This window comes from Bacillus rossius, chromosome 11 (assembly GCF_032445375.1).
Source record: "Bacillus rossius redtenbacheri isolate Brsri chromosome 11, Brsri_v3, whole genome shotgun sequence".
NCBI lineage: Eukaryota > Metazoa > Arthropoda > Insecta > Phasmatodea > Bacillidae > Bacillus > Bacillus rossius.
In genome coordinates, this window is record NC_086338.1 from 56,889,191 (window position 1) to 56,912,078 (window position 22,888).

The 22,888-nt window shown below is 40.9% G+C and overlaps 1 protein-coding gene across 3 annotated transcripts in view; it reads left to right on the forward strand.

Annotated features, from left to right (window-relative positions):
• The window catches only part of LOC134537082 (proton-coupled zinc antiporter SLC30A1), a 46,543-nt gene that overhangs the window by 16,885 nt on the left and 6,770 nt on the right, over positions 1 to 22,888 (forward strand). Inside the window, exons 1-6 of one of the 3 annotated variants that reach the window (XM_063377320.1) lie at positions 8,222 to 8,455; positions 13,918 to 14,107; positions 15,451 to 15,575; positions 16,204 to 16,301; positions 19,511 to 19,758; positions 21,544 to 21,803. In XM_063377320.1, coding sequence (XP_063233390.1) covers positions 13,931 to 14,107; positions 15,451 to 15,575; positions 16,204 to 16,301; positions 19,511 to 19,758; positions 21,544 to 21,803 — 908 coding nt within the window. In that variant the 5' untranslated portion in view covers positions 8,222 to 8,455; positions 13,918 to 13,930. Of the gene's footprint in view, positions 1 to 8,221; positions 8,456 to 8,890; positions 9,162 to 13,917; positions 14,108 to 15,450; positions 15,576 to 16,203; positions 16,302 to 19,510; positions 19,759 to 21,543; positions 21,804 to 22,888 lie in introns of those variants that run through there. The other 2 variants (XM_063377321.1, XM_063377322.1) reach the window with 2 other exon arrangements.

A 22,888-nucleotide genomic window follows, 5' to 3' on the forward strand; every position in this document is an offset into this window, starting at 1 on the left:
GCCGAGATCCCACACGACGAAACGCTCGCAACTTCACTCGGGACTCCGCCGCGCCCGCGACTCTATCGCCCGGAAACTCCCGACTCCACTGAACTCACTCACTCCCTTCCCTGGAACCTTCGTCCAAGGACTTCGCCACTCTGCCGTACCCGCGGCACTATCGCCCGGAAACTCCGCCGCGGGAGAACTCCCGACTCCACTCACTCAGACTCTCTGACCCTCCATCGGCGTCCTCGGGCGTATATATATGCCCCAGCGCAATTCCAGAACTCACGAGAGCGGCCGGGGCCGTCGCGACGGCAGAAATCTCTGGAAAACACGTGGTGTCGGCGGCTCGCGCAACTCCCAGCTGTCCGGTGTCAGTTACGTGTCAAAGGCAGGGCGCCGCGCGGGGAGTGGAGGGAAGGAGGGCGGAAAGCGACAATCCTTGTTATCTTCCAGGCACGTGCGGCGCATATCATATTGCGGCAGTCGCCAGCCAGCTCTGCACCTGCACATGTCCCGGCCAATGTCACGTTCGTAACAATATATAAACACAGCGATGAAGATAAACAAGTACTAAGGACACCAAAACGATGGCTTTGACGAACGAAGAATATTTCCAGTGAGAACAGTTGCGACGTTTCGGGAACTGACATCTGTTCCCGTCATCAGGAACAATCTGTCTGAATACGGAACACGCGAAATGCCCCGATAATCGTCATTTTACGAGCGGGAACTCCTTACCGATTGACTTAAAAATAAACCCCCTGATACCTCTAGACGTTTCTTTAGCTTCTGAACATTCCGTGTGCTGACATCATGAACGTATCATTAGTAGAGACCTGTAAAATTCGCGGATTCATTTCGTGATAGTCTAGAATCCAAAAACGTTTGCCCTTTTGCTGCATCAGTGATTGGGCCACAGTTTATCTGAATGATACTCGGCCAATGAAAAACCTCTAACAAAATAAGTATCGAATCACTAGCGTCCCAGTTAACAGGTGCCCAGTATAGCCAATGAGCAGATGTAATTTTCCCGCGTGCATAGAGGATTATGCAGCAGTATATCATACAGGTCATTGAAATCGCGAATTTTTCCGGTCTCTAATCATTAGTCTACGGAGTGGTGCCTGTTCTAAATCTGAAGTCACTCAGGAGATAATTGTAATTGTGTAGGTATTGAAGTAGGTATCTTTAGACAGAAGTTTTTAACAGTAACACACCAGCAGGGAATCAGCGTTTAACTTCGTCGTCAACCTTTTTTTGCTGTCGAGATGGTTGACTCGCCCGCGAGTATGCACGAGGACTTCTGGTGTTGTGCAGTGCCGCCAACACAAACCCTGCCGCGGAAGTTTCCCTTCAGCCGGAGCTGTATCGCCGGGTCCGAGCAGGGTTTTGGCTTTTGTTTTTCGTTATCTCAGTGGGTCGGGCGATAAGGAATGGCGCTGCGCTCGATAGAGCTGCGAGTGCTACTCCGCTGACCCACAGCTTAGAGTCACGTCGCGGTTAGCCGACCACGTGTAGCACATGTGTAGCACATGTGTAGCACCTGCGTGCTACCCGGCTGATCACCACGCAGTTTACTCCATCTGCCTGTCTTTTCCATGGTTTGTACTCCTTGATTTCCTTGGGAAAGTCCTTAATTTGATATTTATTGCTTAAGGGCCCATTAATCTGGAATAAAAATAACACCCTAGATCCTATACGATATAGAGCCCTAGATCCTGCGGTATCGGGACAAACAAAATTACCTTCTTAAACAACAACATTGAATTCAATTTTTGTACATACATTTAATAAATAAAATAAAACCGTTCGAAAACTATTTTAAAACCATAATTTAACATTTTGCATTAATAAAATACGTATTTAAAATACATTTTTGCATGGTTAATTTCACGCTGGTTGTTGGTATTATTACACTACATAGTGGCGTTTATCCGAGATAAAAAAAATAAGGAAAGAGGTTCAACCTGGGAGTGAAATATCTCTCTACTTCTGTACTCCTTGGACTGAACCCCCTAGGCAGGAGGGTAACGGCTGCTGACGGGTGGTTAGAGGAATGCTGCGCGTGACGTCACAGTACAGGCGGGGGTCACCCAAGCGATTCCAGTAAGCCGTGTGTCGCGAGGCTTCCGGTATCCGCTCCGCCGACCCGCCAGGGGTGGACAACACCTGCACAACATTGAAGGCCTGATGGACGCCATCTTGGTTTCAACACTTAATGGGCCGTGATCATTTTCATTTGGCCTCCTAGAAGCTAGTACGTAACACGACATTCACTGGAATAATACTGTCGATGGACACAATTTCACGGGGTTTGTAAATATTTTTTAAGGTGTCCGCCTGGTCAGTGTGGCGGGATGATAGGTGCGACGCTCGCTGGTGCTTCTAGCGCGGTGTCGCCTCTAAGCGCAAGGCTGCGGACTGGCGCGCATTTCTCTCGTCGTGCTCGGGGAAACTGTGAAGTTTGGTTGGTAACGATTACTTTTTATTTCTCTTATGCATGAAGATAAAGGTGTAAAGTCCCTTGAGTGCTTTCAAAAATCGGTATGAGGCGTTTCATGTCTAAAAAATTATTCTGAAAACACGCGTCTTAGCCAGTTTCACTCTCCTAAAAATACAGTTTAAGAAAAAACTAAATACGGAAACAAAACTACTCGCCAGCTCACAGTGCGTTCTTAGCAGTTTTCAACTGGCGTGATTTCTCGTGAAGCTCTGCGCACCGCTAGTGAAGGGGGGGGGGGGGGGGGGTACATAAAGGGGCTAAAGAAGTGTAAGCGCGTTTCATTGTTTTAAATTCGATTCGTTAGTGGAGTTTGTTTTTTTTACCTAAAATCTTCCCTGCATTACTATCCATCTTAATTGTCGTGTCCTGATTGAAACATATGCTCTGGTGTGGTGGTGGCAGCTACTGCGTAAGATTGTTATTTATTGTGTATTCTCGGCCTCACGCCATTTGTAGTCACGATCCCGCAACAAAAGCATTAATGAAACCGAAACCGCAAGCGAAGCAAGCTCTGCCGAGAGAAAACGGCCACGCGCGCCCTTTGTCTGCGTGTTCTGAGGGCACGCCGGAAACAAAAGAAATTGAGCTTCCTGTTCCGGCAGCCGCGGCACTCGTGTTCCGTGTGACGTCATCCGCGGTGTCACGTGACCTCCCGCCCGGAGACAATGGCAGGTGTTGGCGGGCTCGGGCATGACGCTCGCAAGAAGTAATCAGATCGCCTGCAGAAGGAAAGCAGGCCTACAACTGGATGTGCTGATTCTGCGACACGTATTTCTTTTGAACGAATGGGATGCACCACCGGAGCAAAAACGTTATCGGGGGGAAAAAAAACTGTATAAATTTATAAAAATATATGTTAATTGCATCTGTAAAATTGTGTTTCGTCAAGTAAATTCAGAATTTCGGAAATACATTTCTTTGTTGTATTTCATCAAGAGCATCGTCTGATTTTTTTTTCTTCAAAGGAAGTCTTATTTGAAATATGGTAGCTTTTTTACATTTAACATAAAAAAACTTTTTGCATAGCACATAATTTTATGGGATGCCTTGTTTATTATGACTAGTTTCTCCTGTGAAATAATAATTGGTGTTTAGCAATTAATTTTTTTTTCACGTCAGAATGACCATGAATTGTGAAAATACTGCCAAACACCAATTTATGGTCTCAAAAAAAATCAAAAATGCATATATATATATATATATATTAATATGGAGATATATGAATAGAGATATACGGATATCTAGATATAGAGATTCTATATATAGAGTAATATGGCGAGATTTATAGAGGGACGGACATATGTAGGGAGATAGAGATGCTTTGTATATGTGTACCTACTTCAAACAAGTTACAAAACATTTGAAAGAGGCATGGCAATGTAAACAAGCCGGGTAGTTTTGAACGTGGCAACAGCGGGGTCGCCATTTGCTCTGTACTGCAATCCTAAGCGTGAGACAGACCATAATAGCAGCAATATCCCGCATCGCTCCTCTCCCGACCGACCGGCCGGCCGGCCAGTCTCGTCGCTAGCAGTCTCGCAACACAATTAAGGACGCCGGAGGCCGGCCGTGCCAAGCACTCGATCAGTTCCCGAAGGCGCCGGCCTCGCAATGCGCCCTTGGGCTGGCGACGCCTTCGTTGTGGAAGCCCGCGCGCGACGCTAATATTACCGGGCGCCGCGGCGCTATTCTGGGACGCGCGTGCGCCTCCTTCCTTGTTCGCGCGCCCCACAGCTGTTTTCCTTTTTTCCCTTTTCTAAATATTCCTCCGCCACGCCCGGCATAGCGTCCCGCGCATGCAGGGAGTACTCGGTCGTGAGTATAGTGCGGGGACGCACCAAACGCCGTAATGCCACAACGCCGAAATACCACAACGCCGAAATACCACAACGCCGAAATACCACAACGCCGAAATGCCAAATTGACCACAACGCCGACAGCTAGCAAACTGCTGTGTACCACAACGCCGAAATACACGAATTACCACAACGCCGAAATACACTAACGCCGAAAAATGTCATTGCAGGACTGCCACAAAGGTTAGGTTAGGTTAGACTAGGTTAGGTTAGACTAGGTAAGGTTAGACTAGGTTAGGTTAGGCTAGGTTATATTACGCTAGGTTAGGTTAGGTAAGGTTAGGTTTGATTGTGGTATTTCGGCGTTAAGGTACATTTAAGAAACACACACAAATTCATTCAGTTGTTATTTCGGCGTTGTGGTACACAGCAGTTTTCTAGCTGTCGGCGTTGTGGTCAATTTTGAAATTCGGCGTTAATGGTATTTCGGCGTTGTGGTAACGACCCGAATAGTGCGGGCCGGAGGTCTCTTCAGCTCCGTGGACACGCGCTGCTGGTGCGTGGATCCACGCATCGCTCGCCACGCACTACACCGGGTGTAGCAATGATATCTTCCTACCTCCTTGGCCGCGTATTCCCTTCCTCTGTGTCCCCTTCCGCCCGCCTACCCTCAACCACCAGCTCGCCAGACTTTTGGCCTGCACTATACGGGATCGAAAGAAAAGTATCGTACTCGTAAAAGTATCTATAAGGTACTTTCCCATAGTTACTTAGCGTTAATTTCATATTAAATAGTAAATAACAAAACAATCGATAAATCGGTCTTCCGTCGAACAAACGTGGAACAAACAAGCAATGGCTGGGCGAAGCATTGTAAATGTTTCCGCTCACATTCGCTCAAAGACAGCGGAACCTGGCGGAATTGGCCCACACAGCCAGATTTTTGGATAAGTTCGAATTCATTTTTACTAAAAATATGTTTAAAATGAATGTTAATTGATATAAATCTAGGATTAATCTATACGATACCTGCCAAAAATGACTCATATAGGTTAGTGTATAGATTATAAAGTATCGAGTACAGCACAGGTATCGAAAGAACACCACTCGATAGCAAAAAAATAAAAGTATCGATAAGTATGCTTCGTCGATGCAGGGAGTGAGGGTGTAAGGTGTAGGTTTGTTGTGCGGCGCGCCCACGTGGTGACGTAGAGAGGAGTGACGTCGACCGAGCCAAATGTCACGGCGTCTGCCCGCAAGGTGAACATGCGAGTAGCCTCGATGCTGGGTCTCCTACACTCTATTTCCCTGTGCTTTTATTCAGGAAGTTCTCTTGCTTTTCCTGTGGCAGCGGGTCGATGGCCGCCCTTCATTTTGGATTCCGATGTAAAACATTCCTCGAAACTGCACAGTTTTTAAAGAAGGGGATGAATATTTTGAAAGGAAAAAAAAAATTAAAGCATTTTTCAAATCATTAAACGTTTTACAATACGCCTTATTGTTTCCATCCGACTGAAACCTGAGGCAAGATTCGTGCTTGGCTGTGTAAACTTCCTAGCACCTAAAAAAAAAAAAAAAAAAAAAACCTATGAATTATAAAGCTTGCGATAAAATAAAATTTCCGATGTGCCAAACCTTGTCATTACAATCATAATAGTAAGCAATTTTGTATTTTAAATGTTGTTTGATATTGTTACAAGTGGGGGAAAAAACAAGTAAGGAAGGATAGTGCAGTTAATTATATGGAGTTGTAATTATTATTCTCCTACAATTAAAACATTCTAAAGGTCTGTCCGCTATTCATTCCCGCAGTGGCTTGCTTTATTGCTCGTCTCTTACCGCGCACCTCGGTTCCAGCACACTGCTTCACACTGCTTCACACTACTTCACACTGCTTCACACTGCTTCACACTACCGCGCCGTGACACCGTCCCCGTTGCACCAATCCTCTATGATCCGATCTCCGCACAACAAGCCCGTCTCTCGTCGCCCGCTATCGCTCGCCAAGGGATCACTGATCACTCACCCTTTTAACTTCCTTCCCGTGCAGTTTATCCTCCCCGTTTATATACCTGACAGGTCCTGCTCTGGAAAGGTCTCGTAGCCCTCCCAAGTGTCGCGTCATCAGAATACCCGACTTCACACCCGAAGCTCCCAGAACAGTGGCGTCCCAGTTACGCCAATTCGCGCGTACGGGCCTCTGAGAACGTGCCGTACCCTCTAGAACGGTAGAGAGGCTCCGCTGCTAATCAGATTACCTTGTAGCGGCATTCGAGGGACGGGCGCTACCAGTATCTCGCTCCTCCTGTAGGTTGTCGCTAGAGTCCTCGGTAACAATATCAAGATAGTGTTGTTTTTTTTTTATGTAGGTTGACATATTTTTTCTAATTTCTGGTAACGATCTTCAGCCACACTTCTGTCGATGTGATACTGATCATGTGCTCAGTAGTATCGATATAATTTAATCTAAAACGATAACTTAATATTCGAACGTTTGGTCTTTCTACGTCTAAAGTTAACGTGACTTCAGATAGCCTATCCCAAGGATGAAGTGGACAGTTTTGTTCCATGGTCTGGTTCTCAAGGGTCATTCATGCAAACATATAACGTAATTTTTAAGACAAAGAGAAAACGACAGAGTGATTTAATGTATGATTATTTTCCCTGCAGTCGCACAGCGGTTTTACCAGCTTAACGAGACGGCCACAATGCCACCTCGTGTCGGGCCCGCTACTAGTGTTTAATTGCAGTAAAAAAAAATATCCTGGATGGCTAGGTGCCTTCCATGAGTATTTGTATGCAATTGCATTAGAAAGTTTTGTGTTTATGACATTCTGGCTGCGCCCGTGAATGGAGTTACAGAATATGTTATATCAAAATAATATACATATATAGTAAACATAGTTTTTAGTCAGTTTAAAGGTGTGTACCAGATAAAATTTACGAAATCCGTATGTGAGAGAAAATATATATATTATCAGAAATTGTATTCATGTATGAATCTAGGTGTGTGTAGAAATTGCATTCGCGGTGAGTTAACTAGAACGATGTTTTTTGACGTGACAACGTCTAATAAATCGATGAATGCCGGCTGCACGCACGAAAAAGTGTCCCGTTACGCACATTGTTCCGTTACGCTCATTGTACGCTTGCGCCGCATCTATCCCTTTTCCACTCGACTATTTATAAAGTGAAGTGAAAAGTTAATGTGGTTTTCATTACTTATTACAACAATAATTTCGGAAATAAAGGTTAATTATTCTTGCATTTTAAAAATCTGATTACTAGTATAATTTCAAGTATTTATTCTTTTATTATTAAAATAAAAATGATTCAATTTTATTCATAAAGTATGCAATCATTTCATCAATGTTTTGTTGTGACGTCTCGTTAAACTATCGTCCGTAAACCGACTTTACAGACAACCAATTTTTTGTTTGACAATGTATGTTTATATTACAGTATTTTCATCGCACAATAAAGCCACTGCAGTTGCCGACTTTGGCGGCACGCGCAGTTATACAGACGCTCTGCTGTGCGCACGCAGATCACGTGTGTATGCTGTAGGCTTCTTGGGATGGATGATTATGTCATCCGTGACGTCATGGCTTCAAAGTTTCTGCAAGTTTGCTCACCGACTTCCATTTTCGCCCAAGGCCGGGTTTCATTTTTATTATTTTTTTTTGGAGCTACGCAAGAATGATTTTCAGTCTAGAAAAAATAATGAACTGAAAGGATGTATTTTTTTTTGTTAGTACGAAGCCTGTGAGTCAATATTTTACCTTGACGCTGCGGCCTGTAATCTGTCTCCTTCTCCTGCCTCCCCCCCCCCCCCCCCCCCCTTTTTCAAGCATATCCCTTCCCGCCCCTCTCCTGGTTCTTGAACGAACCGTGCGCTGGCTTCGTTCGTGGAAGGATGAAAATCGTTATTTAGCCTGGCACAGGCGCGGCGTCGGCAGTTCAGTGAGCGATCTGGCAAGTTCGCGTGTAGCCGTGCGACCGCGCGTCAGTTCGTCGTTCCGTTATCGCCCGCGCGCGCGCGGCGCACGCTTGCGTCAGCTGATCCGCCCCGCCGTAGTCAGTTACGCGACCTGCTTTCGTGCTGCTATTGTTCCTGCTTCGGCCTCGTGTGAGACCTCGCCTACGTCTTCTGTCGGAGCGAGGAAAGGTACCGAACTGCACTCGTGTTTGAAACCCTTGCCGAATGCTCGGGTACAATCGACACAAACATTTACACGTGGGTAGCTTCGTCGATAAGCACCTGAACAATACAACTGGCTACAATTTAACTCCATTCCTTTGTTTATTTTAGCTTGCGAGAATTTATTGCTGCTCTAGTCAGTACAACGTAACCATTCCCCGAAAATAAATGCAGAAATAAATTGAGTCGTATATAGCGTAACTCCATGATACAAACATAAAAAAAATTATAAAATAAATATATCCGCAATATACGTCGCAATCAATTTAGCACACACATTTTCATATTTATTAAAAAAAAAAAACTTTCAATTGACAACGTAGTACGATGTTCAAAATCATAACTTCTAATTGGTCAGAAACAACAATGTTTTAATAAGAACAAATTATTAAGCCAGAATTAAAACTATTTGTTTAAGTTGGTAAGAATGGATACGAATACTTACTGACGTTTCAGGCAGGCAATGGCAAAGTTAATTTCTTCATTGCATTTGAGCTAATTCGAACGCTTTTGAATTCTTGCTGGTGGTTTTCTCTCAGGAGAGGATTTAACAAACAAAACATTGTCGTGTATTGTCAGTTGAAGCAGCTTTAAAGCAGGCTTGATTTTGAGCAGTTGGCGGAAGTTAGAATACTAATAGATATCCAGATCGTCTGGGATTCAAAATATACAGGTTTGATTGTATTTATTCCTATTTCCTGTCTGTACGCCCATGACATTCAAACTTGCGCATGTTTGTTCTAAACGTACGCAGTGACGCGTCATATGTTTTAGAAATAGCGATGAGCTGTAATGATGTAACTCCAGCAGTTTAAAACAAAACTCTAACGTACTTAACCGTAATAAAATATATTTTGTAGATGGTATGCCAGTTGATAAGATTGCCGCACATTGTTGAACCTGATTTCCGCCTTTTTTATTTTGTACATTTTGTCAGCCTTATCACCAGCATGTGTTAAAAGAGGTCAACTACCTGCGAAATTCGACAGGCTTTGCATTGTTTGGAGATTAGGCAGACGTATCTTGTCTGTCTGATGTAAACAAACTTCGAGCAGTAGGGCTATGTATAACATTTCGTATTAGTATTCAGATTCATTTATCATGAAATTAACAACTGTTATGTGTTAACATTCTTAATTTATAAACATTATTGTAATGTTGCATCGTGCCTGTAATCCGTTTTGTTTACGTTTAGTTTGGCTGCAGGTTGGATGTGTGCCAGGCCAAGAGTTTTTTGTTGCTCTGTTGGCATGCGGACCAGGAAGTTTTTGATCTAAAACTTTTTTGGTCACGTGGCTTATACTACTCGACTTGTTCCATAACAAACTTACTGGAACACACTGGTAAATTACGGTTTTTTTTCCCGTAAGTTTGCGCTTAAGAGTGGTTAGGTTACTCGCTATAATGTCTCATCCTTAGATTGCAGTGTGCAGTTTACTCCACTGTTGCCAACTCCAATAAATCGGAGCCACTAGGCTCAATATCAAAAGAAAAGTCACTAGAAAGTCGCTAAAACTGATTCTACCAGGGGCGGATTTAGGATTTTGTTCTGGGAGGGCCACAATAGGCCAGTGAGGGTCGAAAAGGGGTGGGAAACATGAAAAAAAAATTCTAAAAATTTGTTGGTAAGATATTAAATAATAATTAAATAATGCATCATGTGCAACAACATACATATAAAAAATAATATTTAATTAAGTATTCTTTGTAACTAGTATGTGATTAAATCACAATTGCCAAAAATACTATAAATATGCAATTGCATTTGTAACAAAAGATAGCAAGAGTTTAAATCAGATAAAAATATATGTGTAAGTTATTCATCATCATCACTTAATCAAATATTTCTTTGGTCTCGTGCTCATCTGACACAGCCGCAGTTGAAATCGAGGGTTGAACGTCGCTCAAAAGCTTATGTTGCAGTTCAATGGTTTTTGTTGCAAAAGAATAACTTTTGTTCATAGCAATGATTTGCAGCACTTCAGACAGTATTTCAATAGATGCACAATCTTTATTTTGTTTTTTTCAACTGATCTCTCAACAGGATCAACGAATTGATAGTTTTTAATGACAATCTATTGCATTGTTTTGTTTTTATTATGTTCATAGAACTGAATACTCTTCAGAATTCAGCATTTGCATGTGGCAACAATAGAATAGTGATTGCCACTTGTGAAATCCAAGAGAAAGGATTCTCACCTGTGGCATGTTTATGCTGCAAAACTCACTCCAAGATCAAGTGGTGTTAGTAGTGTTATTCCATTTAGTGAAGTTGATATTATGCCATTCTTGAAGCATATCATATATGAAATCTCTACCAAAACCCAATCCTTAGGCTACATAATTTATTGCATTCATTTTATTTACTTTTAATGTTTCTTCGACATTTAACATTGTTTTTTGTTTTTTTTCTTCCAGGATTGTGATGTTACTTGGTAGTCTTGTTGAATCTCCAGAATGAGTTTCAGACAATTCAATGCACCTCTTCTTCAGATAATTTTTTTTTTCTTGAGACAGACTTGACTCGGACAATTTCTGCCCAAACTTAAAGCCAAGGCATGGATTTGCGTACCTGCATTCGTTTGGAACTGGTGTTGTCAACAAATCAACAGTTGGATATCTATGTTTTCTCCATGTGATTGCGTGAGAAACACTAGAGTATCTACTAATTTTGTGGGGTCATTGTCTTCACCTTCAAATGCTTTTAAAGTATGTTTAAGGTAAAACATGTAAAGTTGATGTGAGTTGTCACAATACATCTTGTACAAAAAATCAGCTGGGTAGCAATTGCCTTGAACAACAAACTTAACACTAGATTAGTGCGGGAGCATTTATAGAAATATACTTTCTCATGTTTGCAGTGTTTCTTAGCATGTAGTACAATGGCCACAATTTATGCGGTTCTTAACTGTGTTATATAAAGAAAGATTAAATTAAACAAATATGTGTTTCATTATCATCATGTTATGTTAGCAGTGTCCTCTTTGATTCAGGTATCCAAGATTAGATTATTCTCTGGGTTGTGAGAGTGAAGAAGGTATGCAAGTGTTATTTCTGATTTACTTTACTTACGCTCCATGAAGCAGAAAGGTGCACATTTGCGACATATTATGCAACTTTAATCAATAGAGAAATAAAAATTATTAGTTTGTTTTTTTTTTTTAACAAATTAGATTCTCAAAATAAATACCTATGTATCTACAATATCCCACATTAACATTTGAACTCTTGAAAAAATAGTACAGTGGAGTCCACTTACCCCAACTCCGCTAATCAAAAAATCTGACTAATCTAAAACGAGTTTCAGATAAGAATAAATTTTTAAAACCCTGTATTGTTTTGTTTTCTAAAAATTATTTTTGATGTCTTGACCCAGTTATCAACATGTTTAGTGATTTCATGCTTTTAAAAGTATTAAAGTCTGTGTAATGTGATAGCTTTATGCTTATATGGATGTATTTTACTGCACGCTATTGCATTACTGCAATTATTTGGTTAATATAAAAAAAATGTGGTAATCCAAACAGGTGACTGTCTCAATTAGTTCGGATTAGTGCGACTAATGTAATTTGAAACTTGGCCAAAGAATACAAAAAAAATTATTTCTCTTTAACAAAACACCATTGTCATAATTATTTTGTCACATTTGTTGGCAGTGCCACTAATGTTTTCCACTTTATAAATTATATGTTGAACTCAAAAACAAAAACTGTCATCAATTTTAATTTTGCTAAAATATTGATGTTTTTTTTGTAGAATTTTGTAGTAAAATTGGTCAGACATTATTTCATATAAATGTCTATACATACTTATACACTTAAAACAAAAATGTTAAATTGGTTACTTTTATAACAAAATTCTTCATGGTGCTAGTATGTTTGTTATTATGTTATTTTACTATGAATGTAACAGCAGACACAGCAGTGTGTTTCAAGTTTATTTTAATTATGAATGTAGAGTTAAAAAAATGTTTGGTCAACTACAAACAGCTTGGAGGAAAAACGTTCCAAATGCTATAGGCTATTACTACATCAGTTTTTTTCAACCTGGTTTTAGATCCATTACATGTTAGAAGAGAATTGTCAAATGTAGTTGCTTTATTTGCATGGGCATATAGGGGAATTGTAGTGGGTGTAGAAAGTACAAAGTAACTTAAACATGCTAGTGCACTAGAAGGTATCATTTTTGTTAAACTGTCATTTAATTTTATTTAAAAATTATTATTTTACTGTATAAAACACTAAAAATTTGTTTCTAATTTATATATAAAACCAATAATTTTTCATAATGTTTTTTCCATTTAAATTTTTATACATGTTTTCCCTTCAGTATCAAAACTTTAAGTTGATTATTTGTGAATCACTTTTTTTTTTTAAATTTTGGTTATTATGCATACTTAACCTTAGTCAAAAATTATCAATTATCAAGTATGGTGTTTAAATTCATAATTACAGTCCAACGTGGCTTGTGTACCTCCACAACACCTCTCGAGCGGATGTAGAACGTGCAGTAGCCACTAGCAGAATGACCAGGTTTCAGAAACTGTGACTATTCCCGGTAACAACCCGTTTGGTTGCAGTTTGATTGCAGAAGTCGTGGAAGCCATAACTTTGCAATATCAGTATAACGTCTTTACAGATGTTAATTGGCACAAAGGTTACAGTGTTGAATTTTACCAGATCTCTTATCTACATACAAAGCATAATTATGTGTGTCTTTCAGTTAAATTTAAATGACAATTATACTAACCATGATATTATATACGTAACTATTGTCAAATTTAGGTTGCTTTCGCTGTATTTGAATTATTTTGTCAAGCATTGTCCTAGCTACATTATATCATATTGTTTTGTTCTTCATATTTGCAGTATCTTTTGTTGCTAATCAAAACGTGGCAATACATAAATATATATTATTTCAGTGGCATTTTTCTCGATAACCTCAATAACTTATATTTTTTTAAAAATTTAATGTAATATATTTAATCTATTTATCACTGTGGGACAATGAAAATAAAAATTTTAAAAGAAAATAATACATATTGTGTTCAATGTTCACTTTATTACTTCAATACAAACATGTAAGAGTAGGGTGTGAAAGTAATCCATAGGCAATACAATAAGTACATATGCGCACTTATATTTTTATTTGTGTCATGTGAAGTGTGGAGCTATAAATTTTTTTTTCTCTACAAAATCTTCAGCCTTAAAGAGCTATATATAATACAGGCAATGAAACCAAAATAAAGATCCTTCTCTCTGATTTTAAAATAATAAAAATAATATTTATCATGCATGTATAAATACTCATCATGATTTAAAACATTATTAGTAATAGAGATCACCAGCTGGTACTGTATGCTGAAATTCGGGCGTAGGTAGGCGTAGATACAGCAGTGCGATGAGCCAGTGTGGGTGTGCTTGTCGCAGAGCCGGCGCGACCATGGGGCGCTACACGGGGAAGAAGTGCCGTCTCATCTCCATGTTCTGGCTGACGGCCTTCTTCTTCCTGGTGGAGATCGTCGTGGGCTACGTCACCAACTCGATGGCGCTCGTCGCTGACAGCTTCCACATGCTGAGCGACGTGGCCGCCCTCGTGGTGGCCTTCCTCTCGGTCAAGGTCAGTCTCCTGGGGCGTGTTTCGGGCCCTGGCGCTCTCACCGAGAGCATTAAGTGGCCCGCCTACCTGGGCACACATACGGTGTGCAGAGCTTCAGGAAAAACAACGCAATTTCAAAACTACTAAAGATATCCGAGTGGGGCCTATTTACGAATAGCATTTAAGAGTTCGCTGAGGGCCGAAAAGTACTTTTAATTTCGGATTAAGTTTTTAAACTGTATTTTTAGAAGCGTTAAAATGCCTAAAACGCATGTTTCCAGAGTAATTTTTAGGCATAAAACAATCAGTACAGATTCTTGAAAGCACTTAAGGGGCTTGCATAACACCTTTATCTTCATTTCTCCGCCATATAATGTTACGGTCACCGCTCAAATTTCACAGTTATCCTGTGCCGATGAGAAGATTGCGCGCCAGTTCAGAGCCTTGCGCTTAGAGGCTATACCGCGCTGGAAGCACCAGCGAGCGTCGCGCTCATCATCCCGCCTCACTAACACACATACACCCCTGACGAGGCGGGCCCCTTAAGGGCCCTGCCCGCCCGGGCACATGTACATTGAGCTCTCTGAAAAGCTTCGGAAAAAAGGCCATGCAATTTGAAAACTGCTCTAGATATCAGAGCGGTGTCTGTTCAGAAAGAGCCTTTAAGAATACGCTGAGGGCGGATGAGCAGTTGTTTCTAAAATGTATTTTTAAAAATTGAAAATGGCAAAAACTTGTGTGTTCAGAATAATTTTTAGGGGGTGAAACTTCCGGCACAGATTTTTTAAAGCACTCGAGTGACATGCGTTACACTTTATTTTAATTTAACCGCCATGTAAAATCTCATAATTGCACCTTTATCGAAGAACTGTTACAGATGCAAACAAATGATTCTCACACTGGTACGTGAAATAAGTGGGCAAAAGTGGCTTAAGATAAGATACTTCCGTAATCTCTGCATCGTAGTCCACCGGATTTACCTGAATCTCTAAGATTCTGGGGTGTTTTGGTATGATGTGGTTAAAAGGGAATAGTCCCACAATGTTGTCTGCATAAGTGTAACGACTTGTTATAACCCTCTTTACTAGTTTAGGGATGGTGCTGACCCTTCTTTTCTGCTGCCACCAATGCTTTTGTAATCGGCAATGGTGGCTGTTGTAACGTTTAGGCTGACGTGTTGCCCGGACTGCTGTGGGAGGAGAGTAGCGACTGCCTCTGCCGGAATGTCGGGAATATTACTTCCCGCACGTGGCTGATGCCCGGGAAAGTGGCTTGATAGTGGTCGTAAAAGCATGCAAACTTTATTGAAATTTTTTTGCTGTGCTGTGAATAAACGGTGTGGTGTGTTTTTTTGTTTCCTGTAGATGTCGCCCAAAAAGTGGTCGAAGAACACTTTTGGCTGGGCGCGGGCCGAGGTTCTCGGAGCGCTCGTGAACGCTGTGTTCCTCGTGGCCCTGTGCTTCTCCATCACCGTGGAGGCCATCAAGAGGTGACCAGCTCCGGCAGTCATTTCAGTTGCTGCATGCTTGTAGCTAGAGTTTTTTTTTTTTTTTTTTTTTCACTACAACTTTGGTTTCTAATTTATATTTAATTATTCATATGCATGAATTTTGGTACAATATAAATAAATCATTTCATTAACCATACCAAATTTAGCATCAAAAATCTTAATATAAAAATAAGCGTTGCTACTGTTTTCATAGCCAAGCCAGATGTTTCGAATTTGATGCAGTCATATTTTACTTCTCATAAAGTATTTTGACACAAATGTATCTAAATTATTTTTACATAAGCCTGCAATTAGTAATTTCATTCTAATGTCTATGTATTGTATTTCTTTTTATGAGTTTTATATTTTGATGTTTATTTTTAATGATAATTATATTTTAAACTTTATTTGTTTGTTTGTATTGTTTATATGTCGTCCTTGTATATATGTGTCCTGCCCACCGCTAAAGCCCTCGGCTGTTGGTGGGCATGTTACAATATTAATAAATAAATAAAATAAATAAATAAATTTTTTTTTTTTTAATTGTTCACGTTGTCGGTCTAACCCGGCACGTACAGACTAGTGGTTGGTTGGTGGAGCACGCCCGGGCGTGTGGTCTGTGCCGCAGGTTCATAGAGGTGGAGGAGATCCACGAGCCCCTGCTGATAGTCCTGGTCGGCACGCTGGGCCTGCTGGTCAACATAGTGGGGCTGTTCCTCTTCCACGGTGAGTCCCCGACCCCTGCCATGTCGCCCACCGACCGAACCTTCTCCCTGACGACGGCGACTGCAACGTCGACCGAAACGTCGGTGAAATTATTCGCCCAGGACGCGGCTACAACCCAGAAGCCAAGCTACTCCTAATGTATTTTAATTATAACTTCACAGGGTTCGTACGGTCCTTAGTAGTCCTTGAAAAGTCCTTAATTGTTACTATTCATTTTAAGGGCCCTAATAAGTACTTATTTTGTCTGGTGGTCCTTAAAAGTCGTTATTTTGTTATACTTTATTCATAAAATTCACGTTTTTTTTTTTTTTTTTCATTCTTTTCAAGTATTTAAAATAATATTTTGGAATGAGCAGCGTCAATAATGTCTAGAAATTTGCATCATGTATTTGACCATTTCATTTCTGTTAGTAATCCCTACCTGATTTTTACAATATCATTATGAAGCATAGGGAATACAAACTACTTTCCGTGTATTTATTTCGAAGCATAACAAAACCTCTACAAGCCTAGCCTTTAGTTTATAATAACAATCGCGTTGTATGCTGTGTGTTGTTTATAACTACACGGCCACAGGATTTTGGAGAACACGGACAGACCGATATCGGAAGCACAAAGGTAGTATTCGTTGATTTATTACAATTTATAACGCACAACATTCACAAAACAAGGGAAATGAGTCGGCTACTGAGGGCAGATTCTTTGGTCATTCAAGGTTGGGACATCACACTCCCCTTTGAAAAAAGATGTGCCGCTGTCACACACGTCTTTTAGAATTGGTTGAAATGTTGGCATGTAGCTATTGGTTCTATGGATGTTGACCCATGAGGCGTGAGAGTGACTCATTGTTGGGAAAAGTGTAGATAATTTTCTCTTGTGCCCCGTTACAATTGATAATGTATCATTTCAAATGCATTCATTATCTGACTGGCAGTTTTGTTTATGTAGTGTGGATCAAAATTATAACACCGCATACAGTTAATTGTGCAGAAAAACATTTTATAGTCAAATTTCCATGATATATATATTTGTTAAAAAGTGTTTTGATATTAATTTTTATTGTGGTTTAGTTATTTTGCCATAAAGAACCTTTTAAGACAGTAAGACAGGGAGATGATGTTATATGGAAACAGGGAAAGCTCAGGGAAACAAGCTGAAGGAATTGTGTGGGAACCCTTGAGCAGATTTACAGCCTTCATTGATTGAAATTTGCTACAGTGCCGCTATCTAGTTTGAATTTCAATTTTATTTGGTTGTTGAGTGGCGAGCCGTGGGTTGGCTGTTCCTGCTGTTGGTGCAGTGGAACCTGGTCTTTTATTAGTTCCTTGATTTTGTCAGGGAGAAATATTGTAAAATATAAGTGGAAGAAAGGAAATTCTTTTATTTTGCATGAAAAGAAGGGCGTTGGTAACCCAGAACCCAAGTTCTAAAACAGTATTTCAAATATGAAATGGTGGAAAACCCCCCCCCCCCCCCCCCCCCCCCCCCCCCTTTCTAGGTTTGCAGAGGTGTTAAAATTTAGTTCATAAGTCTCCGGGTTCACTTCCCGCATTAGCTGTGGCTACATGTGAATGTTTTTGAGGTTATGTTAGGTTCAGTAGCAGAAGTCTCTTCTGCTGAGAAACATTGGCAAAAATTAAATCTGTCTACGTGAGTTCGTAAATTTGAATATGAGCTGTGGTTGTTGCAAGCACATATTAGTAACTGAGTGGATTATGTTAATGTTTGCACACTCAGACAAGGTCTGACAATTGTGTTGTATTTGTGTTTTGTATCTACCATGCGTGATGATCATGTTGTGTTGTCTTTTCTCTAATGTACTGTGGCACTTGGCCTTGAGTGTCGTTTGCTTTACTACGTAATGCTGCTGTTTAGCGCCGTTCTCGTAACTGAGAAGTTTTTCTTGAACTTGAAATACACGATGCACAGCTACGTAATTGGCTGGAAGTGCATTTTAAAACACTATGACACCAGAACTAAATCAACTCGTAAATTTTTTTGCAGATTTTAATTTTTTTGAATGTGTTGTTCATAAACGTGTGTTCGTTAAGAATTTTAATATTTTTTTCTGTGGTGAGACACACATTAATACAAATATTTTATGCTTGGTATTCAATAGTGGCTATAGTAAATGAGGTGTTTTGAGTACTTCATTTTTTTGTTTCCGACTTGGTAGCAAACCATGCTTTGTCCATGCCCTGTTCAATTAGTGAATCAGGGCCGTGTGATATAAAAACATTTTGAATTTGTTTTTCGTAGTTTTATCTGACCTGGTATTTTTGTCTTAACTTTGAACTTTTTAAGTACGTAAATATAATTAGTGATCATAGTAAATGGTAGGGGTATAAAATTCAGATACACGCTGCTTGGGTTAGATTTGTTCCAAGAATAGCTTTGGAGAATAGGGCCTGATCTGTAATGATTGAACTAACCAACTAAATTATTTTTTGTGCATTAACTATTTAACATTTTTTTTTCTTGATGTACTTTCATGATATTACCAATGATTTTCTACTTCTTGTTAGTGGTAAAGAGGGACCTTAAGAACTCCTTAATTTTGGATTGCTCAAGGGGGTATGAACCTTGTGTAATGTAAGGCGGGAGGTGGCACATTGATAAAACACTGAACTCTCGCTCCAGCGTGCCCGGGTTCGGGATCCTGGTAGTATATTTATCCTGATTTCCGTTTCCCCGCTGTCTTCCAAAATCATGCCGCAGGCAAATGCATTACCAAACTGAATCTGTGTATTTTAATACTAGTGTGTTTCTTTAAAGAACTTGACTTTTAACTCAAATTATGTGTTTTTAAAAATCCAACTGCTATCATTAATTAAACAAAATAAAAACTGATGAATTAAATGTGTATATTGATTTAATGACTTTAAGCACAACCAAATGTTGATGTGTCACCTGGTTTTTTTCCCAGTACTGACTGGAAGCATTAAAGCAAAGCATTGATGAAAACTGTGCATTAGGAAAATATTTTATGGTCAGTTTGACTTGTTGTGTGTGGTCAAAATGTGTTTAGATGCGCATTTTAAGTGCAATATATTTTTTTCAAAATTTTTTAATGAGAGACACGGGAATGATGTTACATTGGACAGGGAAAACTCTGGGAAGTGTGGGAACTATGTTGTGACAATAGCTTTAGGCCCCCCCGACTGTCGGTAGTGTAGGGCCGGAGCGAAAGGGAAAGCCGTGGTTTGCAGAGCACGGGTCGTCGCACGGCCACTCGCACGGCGGGATCTCGCGCAGCCACACCCGGCTGCAGCACATGGTGGCCACGGACGACAACGAGAACGACGAGACGTTCCGGCCCCCGCCCCCGCCGCCCCCGCCAGCGGACGGCAAGAAGGACGGCAAGCACGACGGCGCGTCGCAGATGAACATGCGGGGTGTGTTCCTGCACGTGCTGGCCGACGCCCTGGGCTCCGTCATCGTCATCATCTCCGCTGTGGTGACTGTCCCGTTTACCCCCATGTTCCCCCGACCCTTCGAGGCGCACAGAAATATATTAAAATTAATTAGAATCTATTGTGTAACTTTCAGCAGACGTGGCGGAAGGAAAAAATTAAAGCAGCCAATGTTGCTTGTTCTTGTAAGGATCGACTCACACGAGGTATTTCGGCACTACCACTGAATCATTGCGAATAGTAACATTTTTCAAAGTGGTATCATAGAAATACCACTACAAAGCAAAGGGTTAACAAGATTATGACATGGTATTATGTAGGGTTGTGAAATTCTGGTCAGTTCGTTTTTACATCAAGAACCTCGGTTCTTGTAAAGAAAAAAAACTTTGGATTCACTCTCTCTTATACATGTGTGTGTGTGTAAATGTGTGTGTGATAGAGGTTTGCTGGGTCATTATTAGGTTATTTAAAACATTTCAAAAACACAAAAAAAAAGGGGGGGGGAGTAGACTCTTTACACTAGCCTCAAAAGTTATTTCCTTTAAATATATAATTTTCAAGCTAACCTCTGACCTTGTAATAGGTAGGCACAGATGTTGCTTAAGTAACAAAATCCTGATGGCAAAGATGTGTTCTGGTTTGCATTTGGAGCACTCGTTTATATATATTTTTTTCTTATAATTTGAATGTAATATGTTCTTTATAGTCCACGGTTTTAACGTACTTTGTTTTTTAGTGCAGTATTGCATGCTTTTTTTATATTGTGTGACCCTGTAATGTATAAAACGGCCAAAAACATGTTGGTTTTAACGGTGTCTGTGCTATAATTTTTTTTGTAAGTAAGTGAAAATTTGTCTTCGTTAAAACAGAGATCACATTGAAAAATGTTTGTAGCAGTCAGTCATTATGAACTTTACCCTTTACCCTTCCGGCGGTAAGAAATTTTCATATTAAAAAACAGATGGAACATTTTAAAAAATATGTGGCCTAGGGCCTCTTGTTTTATTAGTTGTATGTAGAAACAGGATTTTATGGTTTTAAATGCAGACAATTTTTATTTTTAAATCAGGAGTGTTCTGTGTTGGTTTTATTTTTTATGAAATCTTTTTTTTTTTTGAAGATAAGCTTATTACTGAAAAATATATGACACTTAATTTCTCCAAAACACTGTAATTTTGACTGATAACATGATGCACTTTTCAACATAATAATTTATAATAATTCGGAACGAATAAAGTTAATCCTGTAAATTTTTTTGTGTTTGAAAAAGGACAAACATCGTAATGTAAAAATGAGTAACTAATAACAGTTGCAATATTAAAAAGTAAACTTTTCCCAGGGTTTTTTTTTTCTCCCCTTCCATAAAATCTGGTACAAACTTCTTGCTAAATAAATTACATTAATTGCATTTAATATTTAAATTATAATGTATTAATAGAGACCGTAAAAATTCGCGGATTCATTTCGTGATAGGCTGAAATTCAAACATGTGTAAAATTCTGCTGGTTCTGCTATTGGCTCGCAGTTTTAACTGGAGCTCTCTGGGCCAATGAGAGACTATCGACCAAAGAAGCGTCGAATCACAAGCTACCCAGTGGAGACGCCTCACACGCGTGTTTACTTGAGAAGTGCAGGGGATAATGGGGCCCATCCTAGAGGTCATGGAATCCGCGAATTTTTCCGGTCCCTATGTATTAATCATTAGAGGTAAGTTTTGGTTGAGAATTCACATTTCAGTGCTTTGTGGCGTACTGACTTGAATTCGGGGTGTGTTGGCGCCAGGGGCGGTTGCGGAGGGGTTGGAGGGGGTGTGTCGCGGTGCCGCGCAGGTGGTGTACGTGACGGAGTGGGAGTACCGCTTCTACCTGGACCCGGCGCTCAGCCTGCTGCTGGTGGTGCTGATCCTGCACTCGGTGTGGCCGCTGCTCCAGGAGTCGGCCCTCATCCTGCTGCAGACGGTGCCCACGCACATCCGCGTGGACGACATCCAGCGCCGCCTGCTGGCCAAGGTGGACGGCGTGCTGGCCGTGCACGAGTTCCACGTGTGGCAGCTGGCGGGCGACCGCATCATCGCCTCGGCCCACATCAGGTCACCTGCGCCCTCCGCCCTCCGCCCTCCGCCCTCCGCCCTCCGCCCTCCGCCCTCCGCCCTCCGCCCTCCGTCCTCCGTCCTCCACCCTCCTCGGAGCTTACCTACACTCTACCCTCCGAGGACAACGTCGGGTCATACACGCGGGATGTTGTCGTCCTCGGAGCTGCATTGCGCTTGTGCGAGTTCATAAGATACGAGATTGAAGTAAAAGGTTACCTATACTCTACCCTCCGAGGACAACGTCGGGTCATACACGCGGGATGTTGCCGTCCTCGGAGCCGCATTGCGCTTGTGCGAGTTCATAAGATACGAGATTGAAGTAAAAGGTTACCTATACTCTACCCTCCGAGGACAACGTCGGGTCATACACGCGGGATGTTGCCGTCCTCGGAGCCGCATTGCGCTTGTGCGAGTTCATAAGATACGAGATTGAAGTAAAAGGTTACCTATACTCTACCCTCCGAGGACAACGTCGGGTCATACACGCGGGATGTTGCCGTCCTCGGAGCCGCATTGCGCTTGTGCGAGTTCATAAGATACGAGATTGAAGTAAAAGGTTACCTACACTCTACCCTCCGAGGACAACGTCGGGTCATACACGCAGGATGTTGCCGTCCTCGGAGCCGCATTGCGCTTGTGCGAGTTCATAAGATACGAGATTGAAGTAAAAGGTTACCTACACTCTACCCTCCGAGGACGACGTCGGGTCATACACGCGGGATGTTGCCGTCCTCGGAGCCGCATTGCGCTCGTACGGGTTTATAAGATACGAGATTGAAGTAAAAAAAAAATTGTTTGTTCGTAATGTATGCACTGATTTAAGTGATCAACCATTTTGGCATTATATATAATTTAATTCAACAAAATAATATAAAATATCCATGCATTATACTACTATTGAGCATTCTTAAAAGGGAATGGAGTGCCTACAGATCGAATGGTCAAAATATTTGAGGATTATAGCTGCATTACATGTGTACAATTTTATAAAATACAAGATTGAATAAAAAAAATTGTTTATAATGTATGCACTGATTAAGTGATCAACCGTTTTGGATTCAACAAAAAATTATATAATATCC